The sequence below is a fragment of the Condylura cristata genome, unplaced genomic scaffold (genome assembly GCF_000260355.1).
Source record: "Condylura cristata isolate star-nosed mole 26May11 unplaced genomic scaffold, ConCri1.0 scaffold00009, whole genome shotgun sequence".
In the NCBI taxonomy this organism is placed as follows: Eukaryota; Metazoa; Chordata; class Mammalia; order Eulipotyphla; family Talpidae; genus Condylura; species Condylura cristata.
In genome coordinates this window covers 32,836,490-32,857,874 of record NW_004567110.1, presented here as the reverse complement: position 1 = coordinate 32,857,874, position 21,385 = coordinate 32,836,490, and the positions used below count along the sequence as shown (strand labels likewise).

Sequence of the window (21,385 nt, the reverse complement as noted above, 5' to 3'; positions counted from 1 at the left end):
GGAGATATGTTCATGTTAGTGAAAATCAAAATGTATTGTGATGTGGCTAGACACTGTGAAAAGAATTATAAATAATAATGATCAGTCTTATTTTAGAAAATAAAATTCTGAATGACATATCTAAATTCACCATGAATGTTCGTAATGGAATGAGCTTTAAATACCTAGAGGCCTCCTTGTATGATAAATGGCCAGCAGACAGGATAAAAAAAATCACCATATCTGGATCAGGCCCACATCTACTTTTAAGTAACATTACTGAAGTACTTTCTTTAGAGAGCAGGTATCAGATAACAATTTCTGCTTTTATTAATGGAAATCTGCACTTACTGTAGCTTCATTGCAAACTGTGCACTTAACCACATGCTGGTGAAGCTTGCCATCCAAATTGATGAGAGATTGGCACACACGGCAGTTGATTACTGGAATACCACTGGCATCTGGACTGGCAATGGCTGTATATGGAGGTGGGAGTTCCGCTGAAAAGATATTAGTCATCGAATGAGTCTCAGCAATATAATGGCTGGTTTCAGCTATGAGCAATAGAAGCAAAACAGAAACTATCAACATTTCCCCCCATTCTTTCAACTGTTTGAAAGGTAGCAAGCATGTCCTAGTTTTATAGTATAAACATACATATAATCATCTTAAAAAGTATTCATTGAATAATTTCTAATTCTGGTAAGTCATGTTTGTATAGATACACCCCAATGACCAAGTATTTTTCTACTAACCTATACTCAAAATACTCACTCTGTTCCTATATGTCAGTTCATAAAACTTACAATAAGAAAACAGTAATTTATGCCTAACATCCTCATTTCTGTAGCTAGTGATGGGCATTGGGCACTGGCAAGGGCAACTAAGGTTGCCTTTAGGACATCTAGAAAGAGCTGCACCCCTACACAGGGTTGAAGCTCCACTACCAAGTACTAGTTAAAGAAACTTCTGTGACACTGTAAAATATAATCACACTAGCTAATCATGAAAAGACCTATTTTTGAAATAGAAATTTCCTATTGACTGGATTCAATTCTGAGCTTCGTAGTATTTTTTAATGAATTAGAACAAGGCATATTTTGTGTGTCTAAAACACGCATATTACCACCTGGCATCCTTGGGGCTTATCACGTAGATTTTTTTTTTCAGACCCATAAAGAATTAGCAACAAGTCTTATTGCTTTAAATGAGTCAGAATTCAGCCAAAGCAGTGAAAGAGGCAACTCTGAAATGACAACATAGGCACACTTCTAGGAGGTTTACACCAGAGCACTGCCAAACACAGACTTAAAAAGAAGCTGTAGATGTCTTAAATTATAAAAATAGCTTTAAATCCCTGAAAGAATTTGAGGTCGATCCAGAGTGACCTGGACTGTATTAATCAAGAAACCAAAAACAGGTTTATGTGACAGTGAGTCAACAATATTTTTGGCCCTTGTAATTTTGACCCTTGCAGAGTACTTGATCAGATCTCAATAAAGAGGGTATTATTCTGGGAGAAAAGAATATATACCTCACTAGAAACTGAAGATATACCTTCTGATGTATAGTAATAAAAATTGTTTTAAAAAATTGTTTTAAATCTTTCTTAACAGCATTATTCATAAAATTGACTTACAGATTACCGTGAGTTCTCTCATAATTCTAGGTCTCTATCTTGCATAGTATGATAGAAACTATGTGAAGACAAAACAACTTCATAAAGAAAACAGATGCGGACCCTCCAGGGTAGCAGATTGAGTTAAAGCACAGCACTTAGTAGCTAAAGCCACTTCCACATGAGTTCGATCCCCAGCCTGGAGGTGACCCGCATAGCGTGGGAAACCTCTCCTGACCCTCATGCTGCTCCCCTCAGCAGTGTACTTCGTCGATCTGCCTCTTCTGCTCCCCACTCTGCCGCTGGTGACTCCTCTCACCGCCCCTGTACCTCTGGACTGTACCCCAGTTCTGTATGCATAGATGCATAGATAAATAAATCTTTAAAAAAATGGAAAAGAAAACAAGTGCATTGGGGGTGAGGCAAGAAGACCACACATTGTAACGACATAAGAGGACAGTAAAACCAGGCAAAAGCTTCACTCCAAGGACAAAATTTCAGGGGATGAGCTAGCAAGGATATGAGGTGCATCAGAACCAGTGGAATTCTGTGAAGTTTTCTTCTAGGATTTGTACTACATAATTTTTTTTTAAAGATTTATTTATTTATTCATACAGAACTGGGGTATAGGCCAGATGCTCAGGGACGGTGAGAGGCTTCACCAGAGACAGAGTGGGGAGCAGAACAGGCAGATTGACGAAGTACACTGCTGAGGGGAGCAGCGGGCGGGTCTGGAGAGGTCTGGCTCGCCATGTGGTCTCCTCCGGGGCAGGCGGCAGGCGGGAATCGAACTCATGCGGAAGTGGCTTCAGATTCTCAGTGCTGTGCTTTAACCCGCTGCACCACCAGGGAGGGCCTGTACTACATAATTTTTAATCAGAAGAAGAAGACAAAGAAGAAAAGGCCTTCTAAGGGACAGAAATATGCTCCTATCTACTCTTGTGGAGGCGTGGGAAGTTGAACTAGAGGATTAGAACCCTAAAATGGGAGAAGCTATAAGCTCCAAGGACATGGTCATGTCTGGCTTGTTCAGGACTGACTCACAAGTGCTTAATGACTGGTCTATAAAAGATGCTCACTAAATATTTATTGATGGATGGATGAATGAATGAATCATTGAAATTTGTCTGACACATCTATTTCTGTTAGAAAATCACACTAAAAATATTACTGCTCTCTTCCTTAGAGAGCAACTTGATTGATAAAAGTGTCTCATCTTTATAGACTACCCTCTCCAAATAATGCACTCAGAGAGGTGAGGCAGTCAGGGGACACGGGCTGGACCCACCAGATAAATGGAATTAATCCAAAAGATCAATAGGATGACAGATGTTGCAGCCTAATTGCCCCACTAAACGTGGCTTTCAGGGCTATCATTTCAGGTTTTTGTCCATTACTTCAGTCTGAGATGATTTAGAGATAGCCTCTTACATGTTTTTCCCAAGGAAATCTTCACCTGTTAACTCCATGTTGTCTTAAAAGGGACTGTAACTGCAGAAATTTACCACATAGTTAATAAGCCTACCATAATTAGTACTTAGATTGTTCATTTTATTTCTTTGCAGTTTAAAACAGCCAACAATTCACAATTATCATACCTATTTTTAATGTCTGCCCTGAATAAAAAGTCCAATGTCATCTCAGAACTCAGGGTCATTAGATGTGGAAGAGTCATAAATATCCTGGAAATGCTTTGTTCCTTAAACAAGCCATTCTCTCTATGAAATCTGCCAAAAAATAAAAATCTTTTCTCCTCCATATGAGCAGTATTGGTTAGAACAGTAGTTCTCACTCTTGGAAAAACTCCCTTATAGTTTCATAATTGTACAACAGAAACTCAAGCCATCTTAGGGTTTGGATAGTAAACATTCAATTTACAGAGATGACTGAAGCCCAGAGAGTCTAACTTTTGATTGGATTTCATTCAGCATGTCAGTTGAAGACCAGTTCATGGTAACAAAACTTCACAGAAAGCTGAGACTAATAAAACCTGAGACACAAGAGGAAGGCATGTGGATCACAAGGTATCCATCATGGCCTTCCTACAACATTCAAAATTATTCTTTAAACCCACCAGTGATCGAGTTACATTTCCCATCACAAACATGGCCCTAATTTATCTTTTTATACCTAACAGCCCATCCCTGCTGCTAATTCATTCTATTGTATTAATCTATACTTCATTTTCCCCAGATATATCCTCCAGCATTTTAAAGGTTAGAATTGTTTTTGCTTGAAACGTGCCGTCCTTTCTATCAGTTCTTCCTTTTAAATCTCTTCAATGGCCACATTTTCCAGTTACCTCACTTCATTAATACACCCTCTATATTCAGCCCTCTAGGTCCTTGAGAAAAATGTATCAAACTTGAAAAATGACATCCGATTAAAATCAGAGCTATTTTAGGATACTGTGGTTGATTATAGGGTGAAACAGAAAAGCATAAAAGATCAGCAGTGAAAAAAGTCCATTTTTTCCTGCTCCTGAGATCTTTGTGGAGAGTATAGATGAGGACACAGCAGGTTCGGTTGCTATGGGATGTTTTCTTCCAGTGCAAAACAAAACCTCCTGAGTCCATGCCTAAGAGAGGAAGAGCTACATCAAGACCTCAAGAATTTCCACTAAAGCAACACAGCATCTTTGGGAGGACTGAAAAGTTAGGGCCGCTGCAAAAGATGTACAAGGTAAGACAGCGGTGACACCAATCACATCTTCATAGCCCTGGCTTGTTTGCTGGCTTTGTTGCTCCAGGGCCCTCCTACCCTATGAGCATTATGCCTGCAAAAAGCAAGCAGCCTTCAACTATGTATCAGGCGAACGCAGCAGCAGCTGGGCATTGCATGGTGGACACCTTAGAGTTAATATTCGTCAGTCACAAGTACATGAGCATCTATTCTGTACCATGTACTGCACGAGAAGCCTGTTAAGTATAGTTACATATACCATAGACAATGAGGCTTTCCCCTGGGACTCAAAGAGCTCACATTCTTAGCATACAGGAAGGCAAAAAACAAAACAAAAAAAACCCCACTACAATTATAATTTAGTATGGTAAATGATAAGGAAGGTACCCAGGCGACTATGGAAGCAGAGAAGGGGGCATCTAAGTCTGACAAAGGCACGTGTCAAAGGTTGTGGGTGGGGAGGCAAGGGGAGGAAACTATCCCTCAAACATAATTTAGCATATTGTTAAGCACTGCAATCCTTCTATAATTTTTTACCATTAACTCTTTTCTCCAAACAGCAACTCTAGAAAAACAGGGATACCATATTAAGTGTGGTTGTAGCATAGCTTGCACCAATACCAATGGACATCTTACCAACTGCACAGTGCACTAGTGTATGGGAATACCAGGGCTTATTAGGGTTATTTTACACAAATACTTGGACATTTTCCTCCCGAGACATGAAGTCTAAGTTTCTTTACCTTGAGTCCAGGCGGCTATAATGGCTTTGACCACTGGGGCATGGCACAAGTGACAGTATATTAGATTTTTGAAACTAGATCATAAAAGATCATCTTGCCACCATTTAGGTCATCTTGTATTCAGGCATTCCTTGACATCTGACCTTTTCAGGGGCTGGTGACAAATCCATATACTACTTTGTTGAACACAGCAAAGTATTCTACACAAAGAAATAGAATAGTGCCCCTGAATTCTCTAAATTTGGAAAATTCCCTTCTTACAATTTTTTTAAAAAAATTTATTTATTTATGCTTATAGAATTGGAGTACAGGCCAGAGGTGTGGTGGGTGAGAGGATTCACCAAAGACAGAGTGGGGAGCAGAACAGGCAGATGGACGAAGTACACTGCTGAGGGGAGCAGCAGGCAGATCAGGAGAGGTCTGCCATGCCATGTGGGTCAGCTCCCTGACCGTGGATGGAACTGGTGCTACAGTGGCTTTGGAGAGCTTCACAATGCAGTGCTTTAACCTACTGCACCATCAGGGAGAGTCCTCTTTCTTACAATTTTTTAAAAAAAAAGTATAAAGTTGCATTATTTGGCAGAGTCCACAGAACTTAATAGACATCAATGCCTATTTTGGGAATATGCGCTCTGGTCTAAGATTAATAACAATTCAGACATCTGAAAGTCACAAGCACTGTATTGCCTCTCAAGCATTGTATTGCCAGTCTCTCCTCACTCTATGGATTGCTCTCTTCTGGATGAGGAATCTTAGCTCCTTGCTAAATCCCTCAAACTATAAAATTTCATCTTTCAACATACCTTTCCCCTAATTTTTCCTTTGTGGAAACCACGGGCTCAAATGCTGAGGAGCTAGGACCTTGCTCGTATATTGTTTTACAATCCACATTATGATCCTACCAAGTTAAAATAATGCAATCTGGCAAAATATAGGACAAGGAAAGATTTTGCCATTAGAAATACGTGCTTGGAACAAAATGCATGTGGCATATACGAAATCAATGTATGGAGAGACAAATACTGCATGCTACTTGGGCTTCTAATGTTCAAAAAGTCAACAATTCTTAATATTCAACATATTATCTTTCAAACTGTCAAAAATACTGGAAGAAAAAGAAATTTTAGTCAAAGAGAGAATAAGGTAAAAAAAAGAATAACCAACTACATTTCAAAGTTAGACATCTATTCTAAATGTATCCAGATTCTTTGGTCTAAATACCAAGAACTGTGTAACAGACTATAAAAGCAAATAACATCTCTACCACACCTTCTCAGGTGGGAAACAGGCTTAGAGATGTGAAGTAACTATTCCAAGGTCAAAGTTAGAATTGGGCATAAACTCAAGTGCAGGTGCTCCTGGCCAAAGTACATGTGAAGACAGTTCTCTGAGGCTATATGGGATTCATTACACAATGCTTGAGAGACTCACCTGAAGGTTGAGAAGAGGACCTATGGTTTCCTTTTCTTTTTCACATCTGCTTAATTTTTACAGAGAAGAAATTCACTTAACAACCAGGGAAAGGAAAGGTGCCAAAGCAATACAATCTTCAAGGTACCACCTCCCAACTAAAGGAAAGCATGAAGCCCTCACAGAAGAACAGAGACTAGCAGAAAGAATGTCTTCCCTTTTAAGGGACGCCATTCCCAGGTTATTCAATATTTCTTCATCTTTGCAGATATCAAGCACAATCCAGCTGAGCACATAGCTATATCTAGGGTTGTCTGCTTTTCCCCAAAGTGGAAGAATTAGGGTTTCCATTAGGATCACTCACTTCCAAGATAGTTCCTTACTACCCTCCAATACAGTAAAGGACAGCCATCTATCTAACATCTGCACCCATCTGGCCAACCTTGCAAGATTTTAATACAGTGTTCTATCCTAAAGATTGACATCCCTGAAAAGAGCATACAGAGTCCTTGGAAATAAATAGAAAGTTGAGAACATCATCTCCCACTGCAGCAACATGTTACCATATATTTTGTAAATCACTATTGAATGCAATTCCTCTCTAGTCTGCTTAGACTCCAGACTTCTGCATCCAGTTAACTACTCAACATCTTCATTGAACAGTGTCTAAAAGTGTTTCAAACTCAACCTGCCTACAGTAAAATATTGACTTCTGGGGTATTTTACCCCTCTTCCTATTTCCCCATCCTAGAAAAAAAAGCACAACTTTTTAACTAGTAGCTTAGTAACTTTCTTTCCCCTCATTCACTAGCAATTCCTGCTGTTTGAAATATGTCCTCAGGTAGTCTTCCTAGACTCCCAACCTCCACTACAACACTCGCCCTGTGTCACCAGGCTCTACACCACTGACTTCATTGATTTAAAAACTTCATGTCTAGGACCCTCCCTGGTGGCGCAATGGGTTGTGCACAGCACTATGAAGCATTCCACAGCCACTGCAGCACAAGTTTGATCCCCAGTCAGGGAGGTGACCCGCATGGTGTGACAGACCTCTCCTGTCTCGCCTGCTGCTCCCTTCAGCAGTGTGTTTCAGGAGATCTGCCTGTTCTGCTCCCCACTCTCTCTGTGAATCCTCTCCCCCCCACCTCTGGCCTGTACCCCAGTTCTTGTATGCATAAATAAATAAATCTTGAAAAATAAACAAATAAAAACTGCATGTCTCATACCTGCCCCCCAGTTACCTGGGACACTCTTCCCCTAAGTCTCCCAGTGGCTCATTCCAATCTTCACGTGTCTGGGCAAATGTCATTGCAGATGCTTTTCCTGAAAACCCCTTCTAAAACACTCTCCACATAGTCAGTTTTTCCTCAATCCTCATTTGCCACTATTTTCTTGACTCTCTGAAATTATAATTTTTACTGTGTGTGTACCTCGCTGGATGTAAGCTCCCTGGTATCTGCAAAAGCATAAGAGCATTCAAATATTTGAAAAGATGACTAACTGAATGAACCATTTCTTGATTAATGTTTGAAAGAAATGTGGGCTGTGGGCATAATGAAATAGGATAAGAGAATCATGCAGCCTGATGCTTGCTGATAGATGGTATAGGAAACAGGATGACCATTACACAGAAAAACTGGAAGCAGCTATACTTCGCCAATAGTTAGGCTTTATTTTCCCTTTATGAGGCTGTGGCTTTGTAAGACAGATTTTGATTCAAGAACCATTTTGAAAAACTTCTCCTAATTAGAACATTAAATTTAATATAGTACAAAACCAGACTTCAGCAAGAAGCTTGGTTTCACAGGAGGTACATACCCTGCTGGACCTTCAGTAAGCTCTGTTCTCCAGTATGTCGCATCTACTTCTGCTCGTTATGACAAGGGTTCTTTCAGGGTATTTCAGAACCCTTAGCAAATAAATTGAGTGCTTAATCTAATTATACAGTGGGCTGTGCCCGTGATATGGGTCTCTGGATCTGTATCATCTCTTCCTGCCAATCCACTGCTAACCTTAAATTCTGCAAAGGGTTTCAGAAATTTAAAACACTGTTCAAATATACCCAGCATAACAGTCTGTATGCTTATGTCCCTCCAAATTCATAAAATGAAATCTTAATCCTCAATATGATGCTATAAGGAAGTGGGGCTTTGGGGGAGATGATTAGATCATAAAGGTGAAACCTAACAAGTGGGATCAGTGCCCTTATGAAAGGGACCTCAGAAAGCTCTCTTGCTCTCTTTCTGCATATGATCTTCGCCAGACACCAAATATGCTGGCACCTTAATCTTGGATGTTCCCGGTAATTGTTTAAGCCATCCAGACTATAATACAGTTGTCACAGGAGCCTGAACAAATTAAAGCACACCAGTCATCTATTCCATCCACTCTAGCCTCTCATTCACTCTCGAATTGATAGAGTGGTTTAAGAAAATAATAATATCAAGCCAGACCATCCTTTTGCTTAAGGCAAAGTTCTCAGTATGAGCAATGATGATGCCCTGTGTGGACTGACATATACTTTCTGTTCTGAGTACCCACTGTTGCACAAGTTATTGGAAACTTAATGGCATAACACAGTTAATACTAGCTCCCTTTGAGGATCATTTAGCCTTGGCTGGATGGTACTCACCTAGAATGGATCATGCAAACACAGTAAGAATTTGTCATGGGCAAAGGCCTGGTCAAAAGCTCAACTGTGCTGGGCAGCTGAGATGGTTTCTTCATTCATAAGTTTGAGGGCTGATAGTTTCTCCATGTGGTTATTGAAGGGCTCCCCAAAGAAGGGTAATCTGTACTCAACTTCTTTTTAAAATTTATATATTTATGTGTATAAGAACTGCAGTACAGGCCAAAAGTGAGGGGGGCGGTGTGTGTGAGAAGATTCACCAGAGACAGAGTAGGGAACAGAACAAATGGACTGACCAAAATATACTGCTGAGGAGAGGTCTGCTATGCCATGCGGGTTGCGTCCCTGGCCAGGGATCGAACTCATGCTGCAGCTTCATAGTGCTGAGCTTTAACCCCTTGTGCCACCAGGAAGGACCTGTATTCAACTTCTCACATGACAAGTCATTTTTCCCTGAGAGCATTTTCCGCAAGAGACCAAGACAAATGCTGCTCAGCCTCTTGTGGCCCAGGCTCTAAGACATTCAGCTCATCTACCTTAGTCTTCAGGTTTAAACTGAGGCACAGGGTCAGCTCAGATTCCAAGGTACTCACTCTCCAAAAAGCTAAATATCAAAGGGGGTTTGGGGCGTATTTAGAGAATTCCAACCACATCTACCTTTCCAATCCCATGTTGCAGCACATTCCTTATTGTTTTTTCCTCTTTAATCTCACTGGCCTTTCAGTTCCTTGTATTTACCATGCTCTCTCTTGCTAAAGGCTTGTTTAGATACTGTCTTTTGGTTTTTTTTTTCTAAAATGTTTTCCAACTCCTTTTGTCAAGTTACCCCTACTGCTCAACTTCCAGAGAGTAATTAAGTCTCCGAAAGTCATCCCTGAGTTCCCTAAACAGACTTTTATTATATAACTTCCAAGCACTGACACATTTCCAGCACTGTCCTCATGCCCACTTCATTTGGCATGATTATGTAATTTATGTCTCAATATCCCCACTCAACTGGCAAAGAAGCCATTTCAGTTTTTCCCCTTCTACCACAATGATTGGTACTACTCAAATATATATTTGCATAATGAATAAGATAAAATACTACATAAATAAAACTGTGACTATATAACAAAGTTTTTTATTCCTTTAGAGTGATATTCAATTGTATAATCATATTCCCATGTTTAACACAGAATTATGCAATTGCAGGTATAAACAATTTTTTCATAAGAAAATATAAATTTTGCCCACAGCCTACCTATAAGATCAGCAGATGTATAAAGGAAAAAAAAAATCAGTTAGATATATCTAAATTTTGTGAAAGTTTTCCCAATGCCTCCTTTGAATGGATCTAAAATTGATCTTTTATTTTTATATCTAAGCTTTAACAAAAATTGAGAAGTGTAGAAATGGAACATTGTAACCCTGTGTGTGGTGATTTCCAGGAATCTAGATTGTTGTAAGACCAATAGAAGAAATCCACTTAGATACCTACATGGACTGTTAAAGACCATACATAATTATCACTGTGCTAAAAACAGACACAAATATTAACTGTTCTCCACTACAATGCCAATAATCTGTCCAGAAATAAACACTCTACTGAAGGGGGATATCTCACTTCAAAACGTGCCACTCTGGCATTTTTATCATTTTCAGCTAAGAAACTAAGGCCCAGCAGACTGAGAAAAAACATTTACCTCTCCCTTAACTGAGTAGGAATTTAGATAGAAGGCCTGGCCCAGAAAGATAGCTATTACACAGATAACTTTTTTTTTTTAAAGATTTATTTATTTATTCATATGGAACTAGGGTACAGGCCAGAAATGTGGAGGGTGAGAGGATTCACCAGAGACAGAGAGAGGAGCAGAGCAGGCAGATCGACGAAGTACACTGCTGAGGGGAGCAGCGGGCGGGTCAGGAGAGGTCTGCCTCGCCATGTGGTCACCTCCGGGGCAGGCGGGAATCGAACTCATGCGGAAGTGGCTTTAGCTTCTCAGTGCTGTGCTTTAACCCGCTGCGCCACCAGGGAGGGCCACAGATAACTTTTTTATCTGAAAGATCTACTACATGGCAGGGCAAACATCTAATAACAAACAATTGCTCTTCTTACCATACTGCGAAGCATTCTTCTCCCCTCTTATTATTATTTTTTATATCTATTTTATATCATTCTAGTACAATGTATGCTTTCTCCTCTCAAGTGTAATCTCTGTGAAATTCCCACTACCATTCACCCTTGTCCCATCACCATAGACCCTTGTGTTCTTCCCACCTATTTTATCTTTCTCCTTCCTCCTCCCCTGCAGAATGTCTTTGATCATAGCAGCCTTTTGATTTTTGTTTTTAAGTTATTAGGATTACTTTCCCCACCCCCAATTGCTTATTTGTTTCCTCTACAGGCCCCTCTCTCATTCTTCAGCTTAGGCTGGTCTATGAGCCTCAAATGACCAACTTGCCCTTGAGTCTATGTCTTGCATTTCATATATACATCATCAGATTTTTCTCCTGTTGAACTGTCTTACGTCAAATTAATTATTAGACAGCCAAAGGACCTATAGAGTAAGAAAAGAAAATTTTTCTGACCCTAAACCACCAACTTTCAATTTGAAATGGAATTTTTCATCTTAAAGTGGGAGCTAATATTCCTGACCCTAGAAAAGACACAAATAGCAATGGGCTGGGCTGGAGAAGATATTTGTTTGTTGTAGCTCTTCTTAAAAAACAAAAATTTGAATAATTATAAATGGGCTTCCCTGGTGGCAAAGGGGTTAAGTCTCAGCACTATCACCACCAAGGCCTGAGTCCAACCCCTGCTCAGGGAGTGACCCACATCCCATATGGCTCAGCAGACTTCTCTGCCTCTCTGGCTGCTCCCATCAGCAGTGGATTTCAGTAGATCCGGCTCTGCTCCCAATCTCAGGCCTTCCCCTCCCCTGCTCCTCCACCCTTCTCTGGCCTATACACAAAAATAAGTAAGTAAACTCTTAAAAAAATTATAGATGACATCACAAACCAACTTTTGACTCCCAAGTTTCAACTCTACTTGTTGTCAATTATTAGAACATCTGGCCTAGTGACAGAATGTCTCATGCAATCTAAAATAATTCAGCCATGTGTTTAGTTCTTCTTTGTTCCTACTACAACCTGGCTCCATGAAGGTATAGGGTTAGTCATCTTGTCTATTTAGAGCAAACTCTAGCATATAGTGCTACCCAGTGAATTACTAAATGAATGAAAGAATAGCTCCGGTCTTTTACAATTAGATCCTGTGTATCACTCAAAATACTTATGAAAACATCTATTTACTATTTATTGAGATATTTTATCAAAACTTCAAATAAAATGCATTTAGTTCTCATCTATATACCTTGCTTCCTAGGTATTATACCATATGATGTATTATACCATATGAGCTTAGTATTTCTGATTATCTGACCTGTCTCTTTTATCAGTTAGAAAATAACTTATTCTGTCATAAGACAGGAAATGTTTTTTTCTAAATTATTCAATTTCTCAGGTTATTAAAATTTTCTGGAATGAAACTTCTCAGTGGCTGAACTGGAACCTGTAATTTACTGTGTAGTAAAAAAGAGTCTTACCAGATTAAACAAAAATATGGAAAATGATGAAGTTCACTACAAGCTGGTGAATGAGTATGACCATTTTGTGAAATAATTTAGCTACTAGTTGACTGAAATACAAAACTGCAATGCAAGATACAGGGCATGAAAACTAGCTATAAGACAGATGCTTCAATTCAAACTCTCTTGATAGTCAGCATTTTGTTGCAAAAGGGTGACGTGAAGGTAAAGCATGCATTGCTATGCAGTTAAACCTATTCTAGACCTTGCCATTGAGATAACATTAGAATATTAATATCAAAGATACCCACGAAAAGAAATGTCCCAACCTGCTATCCTCTGATACAAATTTAATACTAACCAACAACATGACTTGTGGGTTTTCCAAGAGTGAGTCTCTGTGCCTTATTTCTGATCTCATTGATCACACTTAATTATTCAGTTAACATCTTCCTTTGTCCTGTTTCTTGTTAGTTGTGGATTAAGATCTACATTGTTGCTCCTATGGAAATTTTAAATCCCAGACAAGTTCAACCAGCTCTACAGCTGCTCCAATTCCAGACTTGAAGTTAGAAAAAGTTGAGTTACAAGAAACATGATCTGTTCATATTTTCAAAAGCATCCACTTTTACTTCCTTTGGCTTTTAAACTTCCTTCACATTCAGCCAAAAAGCAAAAGATGCACTTAGCAATATCTGTAAGTGCCATATTTGAACAATCTTTTTTGAAAGTCTTGCCTTCCATTTTCTAGAACTCCAGCTCTCACCTTACTTTTACTGTAAGAATCAACTGAAGAAAGGGAAAGAAAAAAAAAAGGCTTAGAATAAAGATACATCTTTAGATAAATGTAATAGTTTGGTAAATAGATCCTTCCCTTCTTTCTCCAGACCCCAGTGCTATCAAATCCTTTTTGATGCTGTCTTGAAAAGAAAAATAAATAGAAATATATGCAGTATTGACTTGGATTACTTTTGTAAGTTAATTTCAACCTCTCCCAAACATGCATCACAAATATCCCATCTTCACTCCTATTCCTCCTCATTCACAACTAAAGCCAACATAAACTCCTCACAGTGAGAGTAATAAGGGCAGGAATTTCAGACACACCAGGAATATTGATTAACGCCTCCTTTTAGTAAAGCAATTTCCTGATTGAACACAGCACTGGTAGGTGAATAGTAAAAGATGCATAATTTTCAAGCTAAGCCCTTTCAAGGACAGATGCCAAGGTGAGCAGTACTCAGGGTTTCTCGGCAACCTGAAAGGATTTGTGAATGATTGTGAAAGATTTGCACCACCCTCAGCTGCACTAGGGACTGCTCTGAAATAGCAAAGTCCAGCTTTGGGAAATTCATGTCACATCTTGTAACCCTGGATAAGAAGTGGTGAAACACACACACACACAACATACCACATCACACCAGCGGATAAAAGGGGGTGGAATACACACACACATCACCACCAACACCACCCCACCCCACGCCAGAAAGCTCTGCGGTGAAGCTCTAAGGCAGGCAAGCTCTGCTTCAGAACACAGTCGGCAGCTCCTTCTCCCAGCCCAAGTGAGTGGCTCGCCTCCTCCTTCAACTCCTGGGTCTTTAACGTTCTAGGTTTTTCCTTGCAAAGTCAAAAAGGTCTGTGCTGCTCTTACCTCTGGGGCTGCTTTCCTGTAAGTACGGTGGGGCGGTGGGAGTGACATTTCCCGAATGGGATGCTGATAGCAGCGGCGAGCGTTCGTCTACCCCATCAGCAGCCATGACTGCAGCAGCCGCGGCGGGGTCGGGGGAGGCTGAGCCGGGGGTTGCGGCTCCGGTGGAGGTGGTGGCTAGTGCAGCTGCCGCTGCGGCCGCCTCCGGGAGCGCCCGGGATGTGTCACAAGGCAGGAGGCTGGGGGTGGGGAGGGTGCGGGACCGGGAGGCGGGGGACGGGAAGCGCGTCGGGATGCGGAATGGGGGAGGGGAGGAGAAAGAAAGAGCGCGGGGAGTGGGGGCGACCAGGGGAAGGGGAGGAGCCCGAGCGCTGAGAACACAGTAGGACTGTTTGGGAAGGGCGAGGAAGGGAAGGTGCGAAGTGAGCTGGAGGGGCGGAAGGGGAGCGGGAAGAAGTCTTCTCTTTGTACTTTGCCTTCCCTTAACTAAAGAGAAGAGTAGAGAGCAGCCCGAAAGGGGTAAGAGGAAAGGCCTGAGACTTGGTTACTGGAAAACTACTGCAAACACAGATCTCAAGTTTACCTACTCCAGGGGGGAGGTGGGAGTCTTTGCTGTCAAACTTTGCAGCAATTACTGGAAGAAAGCTTATTCCTAGGGTTATGGGTTCTTTCTTGAAATTGCTGCTTTTGCTATGAAACCGTTTTTTTCACCTTCTGTTGTCTTAGAGGAAGTAGATTTTTTTTTTGCAAGATTAATGCCGTTCCTGTTTTTTGATGTTAATTTTTCTAAAGCCTCTTTGAAAATCCAGCTACTTTGTCTTAATGAAATGATGCAGAACATGTATCCTTTTGTAAGTTTCGTTTTGCAAAATAGGTTGCCATTTTGGTTTTGATTTGTACTGTATTACCCAACACATGCACAAATAATGAACTTTAGGTCTCATGTAGATAATTTTTTAACTGTTTTCTTGAACTAATGTCCTAAAATTATCTTTCATATGTAAGTAACAAAAAGCATAAGGTAGGCATGGATATTGGCTTACATTCTGTTGATTTTAAATCGACAATTCTATGCTTAGTTGATTTTTATCTTTTCTTTTTAAGTGTTTTGCTAAACTGGTTTATATAGGCAAGAGGATGATAGGTATGGTCTTGAACAAGAATTTTTCTGCAGTAATTCTTGAGTCATTCATTCATCAAACTTTACCTGCTGCAGGGTCTGCAAAGATGAGTCAGGCATGGTCTTGACCTTCAAGATAACTGAGAGACAGCACAACCAAAAACCAAAAATGAGGCTGGTATTGCCAGCTGTAGACTTAAATGGGCATGAGGAAAAGTAAACTTTGGACATTTGAACCAGCCTCTCATATTACATTAAGAAGGGCTTTCATTTTGCTCTCTGAAGATACACTTTTTCTCCCAGAAATCCATTTAAGCATCAGTTAGAAATCTTAAGAGAAATTTGAAAATCAAAGAGTGATATTTGTCCTGTTGCAACATTTTTGTGGATCAGTAGTGTGAGTATATACACAATACAATAAAAAGGGCCACAAATTATGTGATCCAAGGGCATCCATAGGCCTCTGGGAACTTGAAAACTGAGGGCTCAAGATGTGGTAAAGTACCTGTTATTTATAAAGTGAATAGGTATTTTCACAGTTGCCACCTAAATGTTAAAGAAATTTGTCCAAGGCAGCCACAAAGTCTTATTTCCCAGTGTCTCTGTCTTCTTTCTACCACACCCTATTGTAACAGTTTGTTTATATTTCCACCCTCCCTCTACCCACAATGGACTTTGTGAAGTTAGAAATTGTTCCATCTTGGGATGCTCCTCACCTTGCTCCTTGATGATATCTCATTCATAACAATGCCTGGCATGTTAGTAAGTACTGAACTTGTATTTGCCAAATAAACAATCGAGTGAATGAGCAAACCCTTCCCAGTACTATAGTCTTAACTAAAACAAATTTTTTTAGCTGGAAAAAAAAACAAGTGAAAAGCATTTCTTGGCTTTTTTGAAGATGACAGTTTAGCCATCTGACTAACCACTGGATTTATATCTCAACATTCCACCTCTACAACTAGGGTTTCTTTATTGCCCAGGTAATGATCAACATAAAGTTTTCTCTTTCTTTATGTATCTCTCTGCTCTGTTTCAGAACTTATTGAGGGTGATACACCTGATGGCAATTATTCTTCTTACACTTAAAATTTGTGGATATATTGAGGTTATAATTTTACAATGTTGAGTTTCACAAAAAGTAAAGAAAAAAACAAGCTTATTAGATGATTATCATTATCACTTCACTCTAGTTTAAAAATACTACAATAGAGGAATAGTTATTCAGTAAATATTAAATAATACTCATCAATTGAAGACTTTTTAGAACTCTGGGGCTATTTTTGTTCATAAGATGCTCTAATGTGTGTTTTGAAAGAGAAGGTACTTACTTTAGTACCTCAAGCTACCTTCTAGTTATCTTTATCTACTACTGAGTAACAAGCCACACCACACAGACAGTGGCAGGCAGATTGTGGGGACTGGACTCAATTGAGACCCTTGGGGTGGCTGGTTCCCTTATTCCACATTGTTTTTCACTGCAGGCTTCTTCATAGGCCCCGTAGAATCTGCACTGTACACTGAGAGGGTGACTGTGGAAGCCAGGGGACCTCTTGAGATCAGGCTCAGATCTCAAATTGCATCACTTCCACACATTCTTCTTCCATTAGCCTGTCTCTTGTCCAAAGGAAAGTGGGGGCCTCAGAGGTCAAGTTAGTCACAAGACCAGTCAAGAAATAGAGTCCAACTCATCTTAAAAAGAGTGACAGTGTTGGCCCTCCCAGGTGGCGCAGCGGGTTAAAGCACAGCACTAAGAAGCTTAAGCCACTTCCGCATGAATTAGATCCCCACCTGCCCTGGAGGTGATCCACATGGCATGGCAGATCCTGACATGCCCCGCTGCTCCCCTCAGCAGTGTACTTCGTCGATCTGCCTGTTCTGCTCCCCACTCTGTCCCTGGTGAATCCTCTCACCCTCTGCATCTCTGGCCAGTACCCCAGTTCTGTATGCATAAATAAATAAATCTTTAAAAAAAAAAAAAAAGAGTGACAGTGTCACTTTGTAAAGAGTATGGAACACAGGAAGACATATTTCATGGGAGGCCATTAAATACCAATCTCACAATCTCCTCTGGTCACAATGCTTAATATCCCTCTCACAAATTACACCCACTCATTCCCATGATCCTGTGTGATTCTTGTGCATTCTGTCATCTAAATCCAGGCCAGGTCAGATGAAGCTCTTCCAGTATGATGCCACAGGCTCAGCATCTTGAGTGCAGCATGTGCTGATTTGGACTGCTGTGAACTAAAAAGGCAAATTATATGCCCTCCTCATCTCCTCCTGCTTCAGTCTCCAATATTTAATGGTGAACCAAGAATAGGATAACAAAAATAAGCAATTCAATATTATAATTCATAGGATGAGGAAAGGGAAGTGTTTATACATTCATAATGGAAGGTGCCTAGTATCTACTAAGCCGTAGAATCCTAAAATCCTTTTGTGTATATGTTATCAGCTCCATTTACCCTAGAACCAGAAACTGATCCTTTACTACAGCATAGTTTTGCTCCTGATGATATTTGGTGTCCTTATCTATTGTTCCCTTTCTCTCTTGGCCCTAGCAATGATCCTGTATGTTTGTTAAGATATGGAAAGGAAAGCTTGCTGCTGAGTAGCTTTTCCCAGCTTGCCTCCTGGTTGTAGAAAATGAGGGATCCCGAGATCTTTCTTCATCTTGACCTATCTTTGTCCCTTTAATCTAGGTTGATACAGCATCCTTAAAAGCTTGGGGAAATTGGTCCTCCCTGGTGGCGCAGCGGGTTAAAGCACAGCACTAAGAGGCTTGAGCCACTTCTGCATGAGTTCGATCCCCGCCTGCGCCTGCACCTGCCCCGGAGGTGACCACATGGCGTGGCAGACCCCTCCTGGCCCGCCCGCTGCTCCCCTCAGCAGTGTACTTCGTCGATCTGCCTGTTCTGCTCCTCACTCTGTCTCTGGTGAATCCTCTCACCCTCCGCATCTCTGGCCTGTACCCCAGTTCTGTATGAATAAATAAATCTTAAAAAAAAAAAAAAAAGCTTGGCGAAATTTCTGTGTATCTGACTGGAGTTTATCTACTACCATAAAAGGCACAAACATAATTCTTTTTGGGGACTGGTATCTCTCTCTTTGTGTTGGGCTATATTTGAGGCCATTCAGATTCTTCGCAACACCTTTATCTATATAAGGAAGTCCTAAGCCACTGCTTTGAACAGATCAGAAATCTTAAAGGGTTTTACAGTCATCAACTTGACTTTAATTTTATCTTGAAGTCGTTTCTTACAATTAAAATCTTTCACCAGATGAAAGACTGTACTCTGTAATCCCTTTAAATTCTTTTTAAACCGAAGACTCCTTCTTTAATTCATCTATGTGGTAAGCAAAACAATCTCCATAACTTGGTCTCCAAAATTTGTGAATTATTTACCTTAAACAGCAAAGGGATTTAGCAGATATTATGGAGGGGTACAGACCTGCAGGTGGGGGGAATATCCTGGATTATCCAGGTATGTCAAAGCTAATCACATGAGTCTTTAGAAGCTAAGAAACTTCCTGGCTATGGCTAGAGATATTCACAGAAAGGGACAAATCGAAGTGTGAGAAGGAATCAACTGCTGGCTTTGAAGATGGAGGAAGAGGACCAGGCCACAGGGTTGGCCTCAGCCGGAGTGACTATCAGCTGACAGCAGCAGGAAGTGGGCATTTTCGTCTCACATCCACAAAGAACTAGATTCTCCATGAATGAACAAGAAAATAGATCTTCTAGAACTTGTAAGTGGGAAGGCAGCACTGCTAACAAATGGGCTCTCTGAATGAATGCTGTGTTGGACTTGTGAACTCTTTGACCAAATAAAACTTAGATGAGCCTGAAATCCCCCGAATGGACAAAGCCAAATGGACAAAGCCGTTTAAACCACTAAACACTTTCATAAACTTAAGTGAAACTTAATTTAGGTTATCACTTGTAAATTATCTCTGATAATCATAAATTTAAATCATCATTATAAAATTGCATCAGATAATTACTTTTAACCAATCCCCTGCCCCCTGGAAAATCCCACTATCATTGTCAATTATTGTAAAAGTTAAACAGCTTCTTCATTTGAACTTGATAAGCCATCCTGTGACATCATGCCTCTGAGCTTCATTACAGTGTTTGATTTGAAGTTTCCTCATTTTATGAACTGTTCTTTTGTGCACAATAAACTTTTACTAAATATCAATTTACTGATTTGGGTTTGTTCTTGTTTCTGGACTTTTGATAGAACTATAAAATAATAAATTTATGTCAGGGCTAAGTTTGTGGTAGTTTTTTTTTTTTTTATGGCCATGAAAAAAAAAAAAGAGAAACTGCCATCTCTCTCTTGCAATATTTTATCAAACATAGAATAAGCTAAATGTTACTTCCTGTAGTCTACATAGAAATTACTGAATGAAATCAACAAGCTCATTGTCTACTTTCCAAGTTAACCACAAGCAACAATGAATTGACTTACTTCTGTTCTCCAGTAGCAGCTTCCTCCCGGATTTTCTAGTGTCCAGTAACAACCACTGTCAATCCCTTCCAGCTTTCGCCTTCTGCCTGGCCCTGAAGACAATGCCATTTGTTTTGGAATTTATTAGAGCATACTAATTTCTGTTACATTTATCTATGGCCTTGTAATGTCAGGAACCGCTTTTGTTGGGTTATCTGCTGTTTTGTACTTCTAGTATTTGCTTCTGTTTCATTTATCTATTGATTTGTAATAATTCATCATCCTAAAATGTATTGGATTAAACCAACAATGTATTAGATTTCGAAGATGCAGTTGTTTTGTAGATAAACTTGAAGTGAGTTCAGCTGAGAACACTGGGTTGGCTGAAATGCTCTCTCCAAATACTTTTATTCTGGGCTTCTTCACTGCATGGTACTCTCAGAAAAGCAAAGGCAACTGCTGTCAAGGCCTCAGATTTTGAAACATATACAAGGTTACTTCTATCACAATCTGTTAGTCAAAGCAAGTAAAACCAGACCACATTCAAGGAGTAAGAAGGGGAATTCAGTCTCTGGATGGAAGATGTGGCTGTCTGTGCTGATCTTTATTGTTACAAACAATAAAGGAACGAAGAAATGCAAAGGGGAGTTTTTCAAGGACACTTTAGGAAACTTTTAGGAACTTTTAGGAAAAAGTTCAATATGAAATCCTAAAGTGAGACATATATTTTAATAGCTAGCTATGCAATGTAAATTATGTTCATGCTATGTATGTTCTTGTAAGGATTATAACTGGGTTCCTCAATGCCTATCAGGATATTTACCTGATATTCTCTGACTTCTGAGAAAATCACTTGAAAAGCTTGGGGTTTCTGTATCACTTTATTTTCTAGCCATATATCAGTTTTGAAAAGAGGCTAGCTGGCATTCCCAAAATGTATATGAACAAGAAAATGGAATTGGAGAATGATGGCAGAGAAAACAGAAAGGCCTGCATTGCAGTTAGTTATCACTTCTGTCTGGATGAGATCATATACATTTCCAGCAGGCCAAAAGAGCATCAGAAAAATAGGATTTGTACCTTTATACTGATATTGACATTAGGAATTGAATTGATAAAGGAAAAAAATCAGCAACAATAGCCCAGATTCAGTGGATTATACCACTGAATGCAAGAGCTGAGAAAAAGGCACTGTGGGTTGGGAAAGCCCTGAAAGAACTTACATTTATGCCCCTTCAAGACATCCAGTATTTGAGTGCCTGTCAATGACAGGTGTTGTCAATGATCTATCAGTGTTTGCCAAAGAATTCGTGTCAAGTATTACAATGAAGACTACAATAATGATCACTGAATCTTTCTTAATCCTCCTATACCCACACACTGAAGAGTTCAGAACCTAGAAGAGGAGGGAAGAGATGAAGTTCAGAGATAAACAGCACTCTCTTCATCTATAGGTGGGAAGTGGGAAAGAGGTAAAGAAACTATATTTCTCCCTATTTTGGGTCCTTCAGATCCACAGCACTAGTAGGT

At 40.0% G+C, this 21,385-nt stretch overlaps 1 protein-coding gene across 1 annotated transcript in view; it reads right to left on the bottom strand.

Annotated features, from left to right (window-relative positions):
* Positions 1 to 18,186, bottom strand: part of TMEM55A (transmembrane protein 55A) — a 41,345-nt gene extending 23,159 nt beyond the window's left edge. Inside the window, exons 1-3 of the mRNA XM_004679739.2 lie at positions 18,104 to 18,186; positions 14,282 to 14,509; positions 331 to 479 (exon numbers count right to left, since the gene is read on the bottom strand). Of these exons, the coding sequence (XP_004679796.2) occupies positions 331 to 479; positions 14,282 to 14,509; positions 18,104 to 18,116 (390 nt within the window). The 5' untranslated portion in view covers positions 18,117 to 18,186. The remainder of the gene's footprint in view (positions 1 to 330; positions 480 to 14,281; positions 14,510 to 18,103) is intronic.
* Positions 18,187 to 21,385: the final 3,199 nt, after the last annotated feature.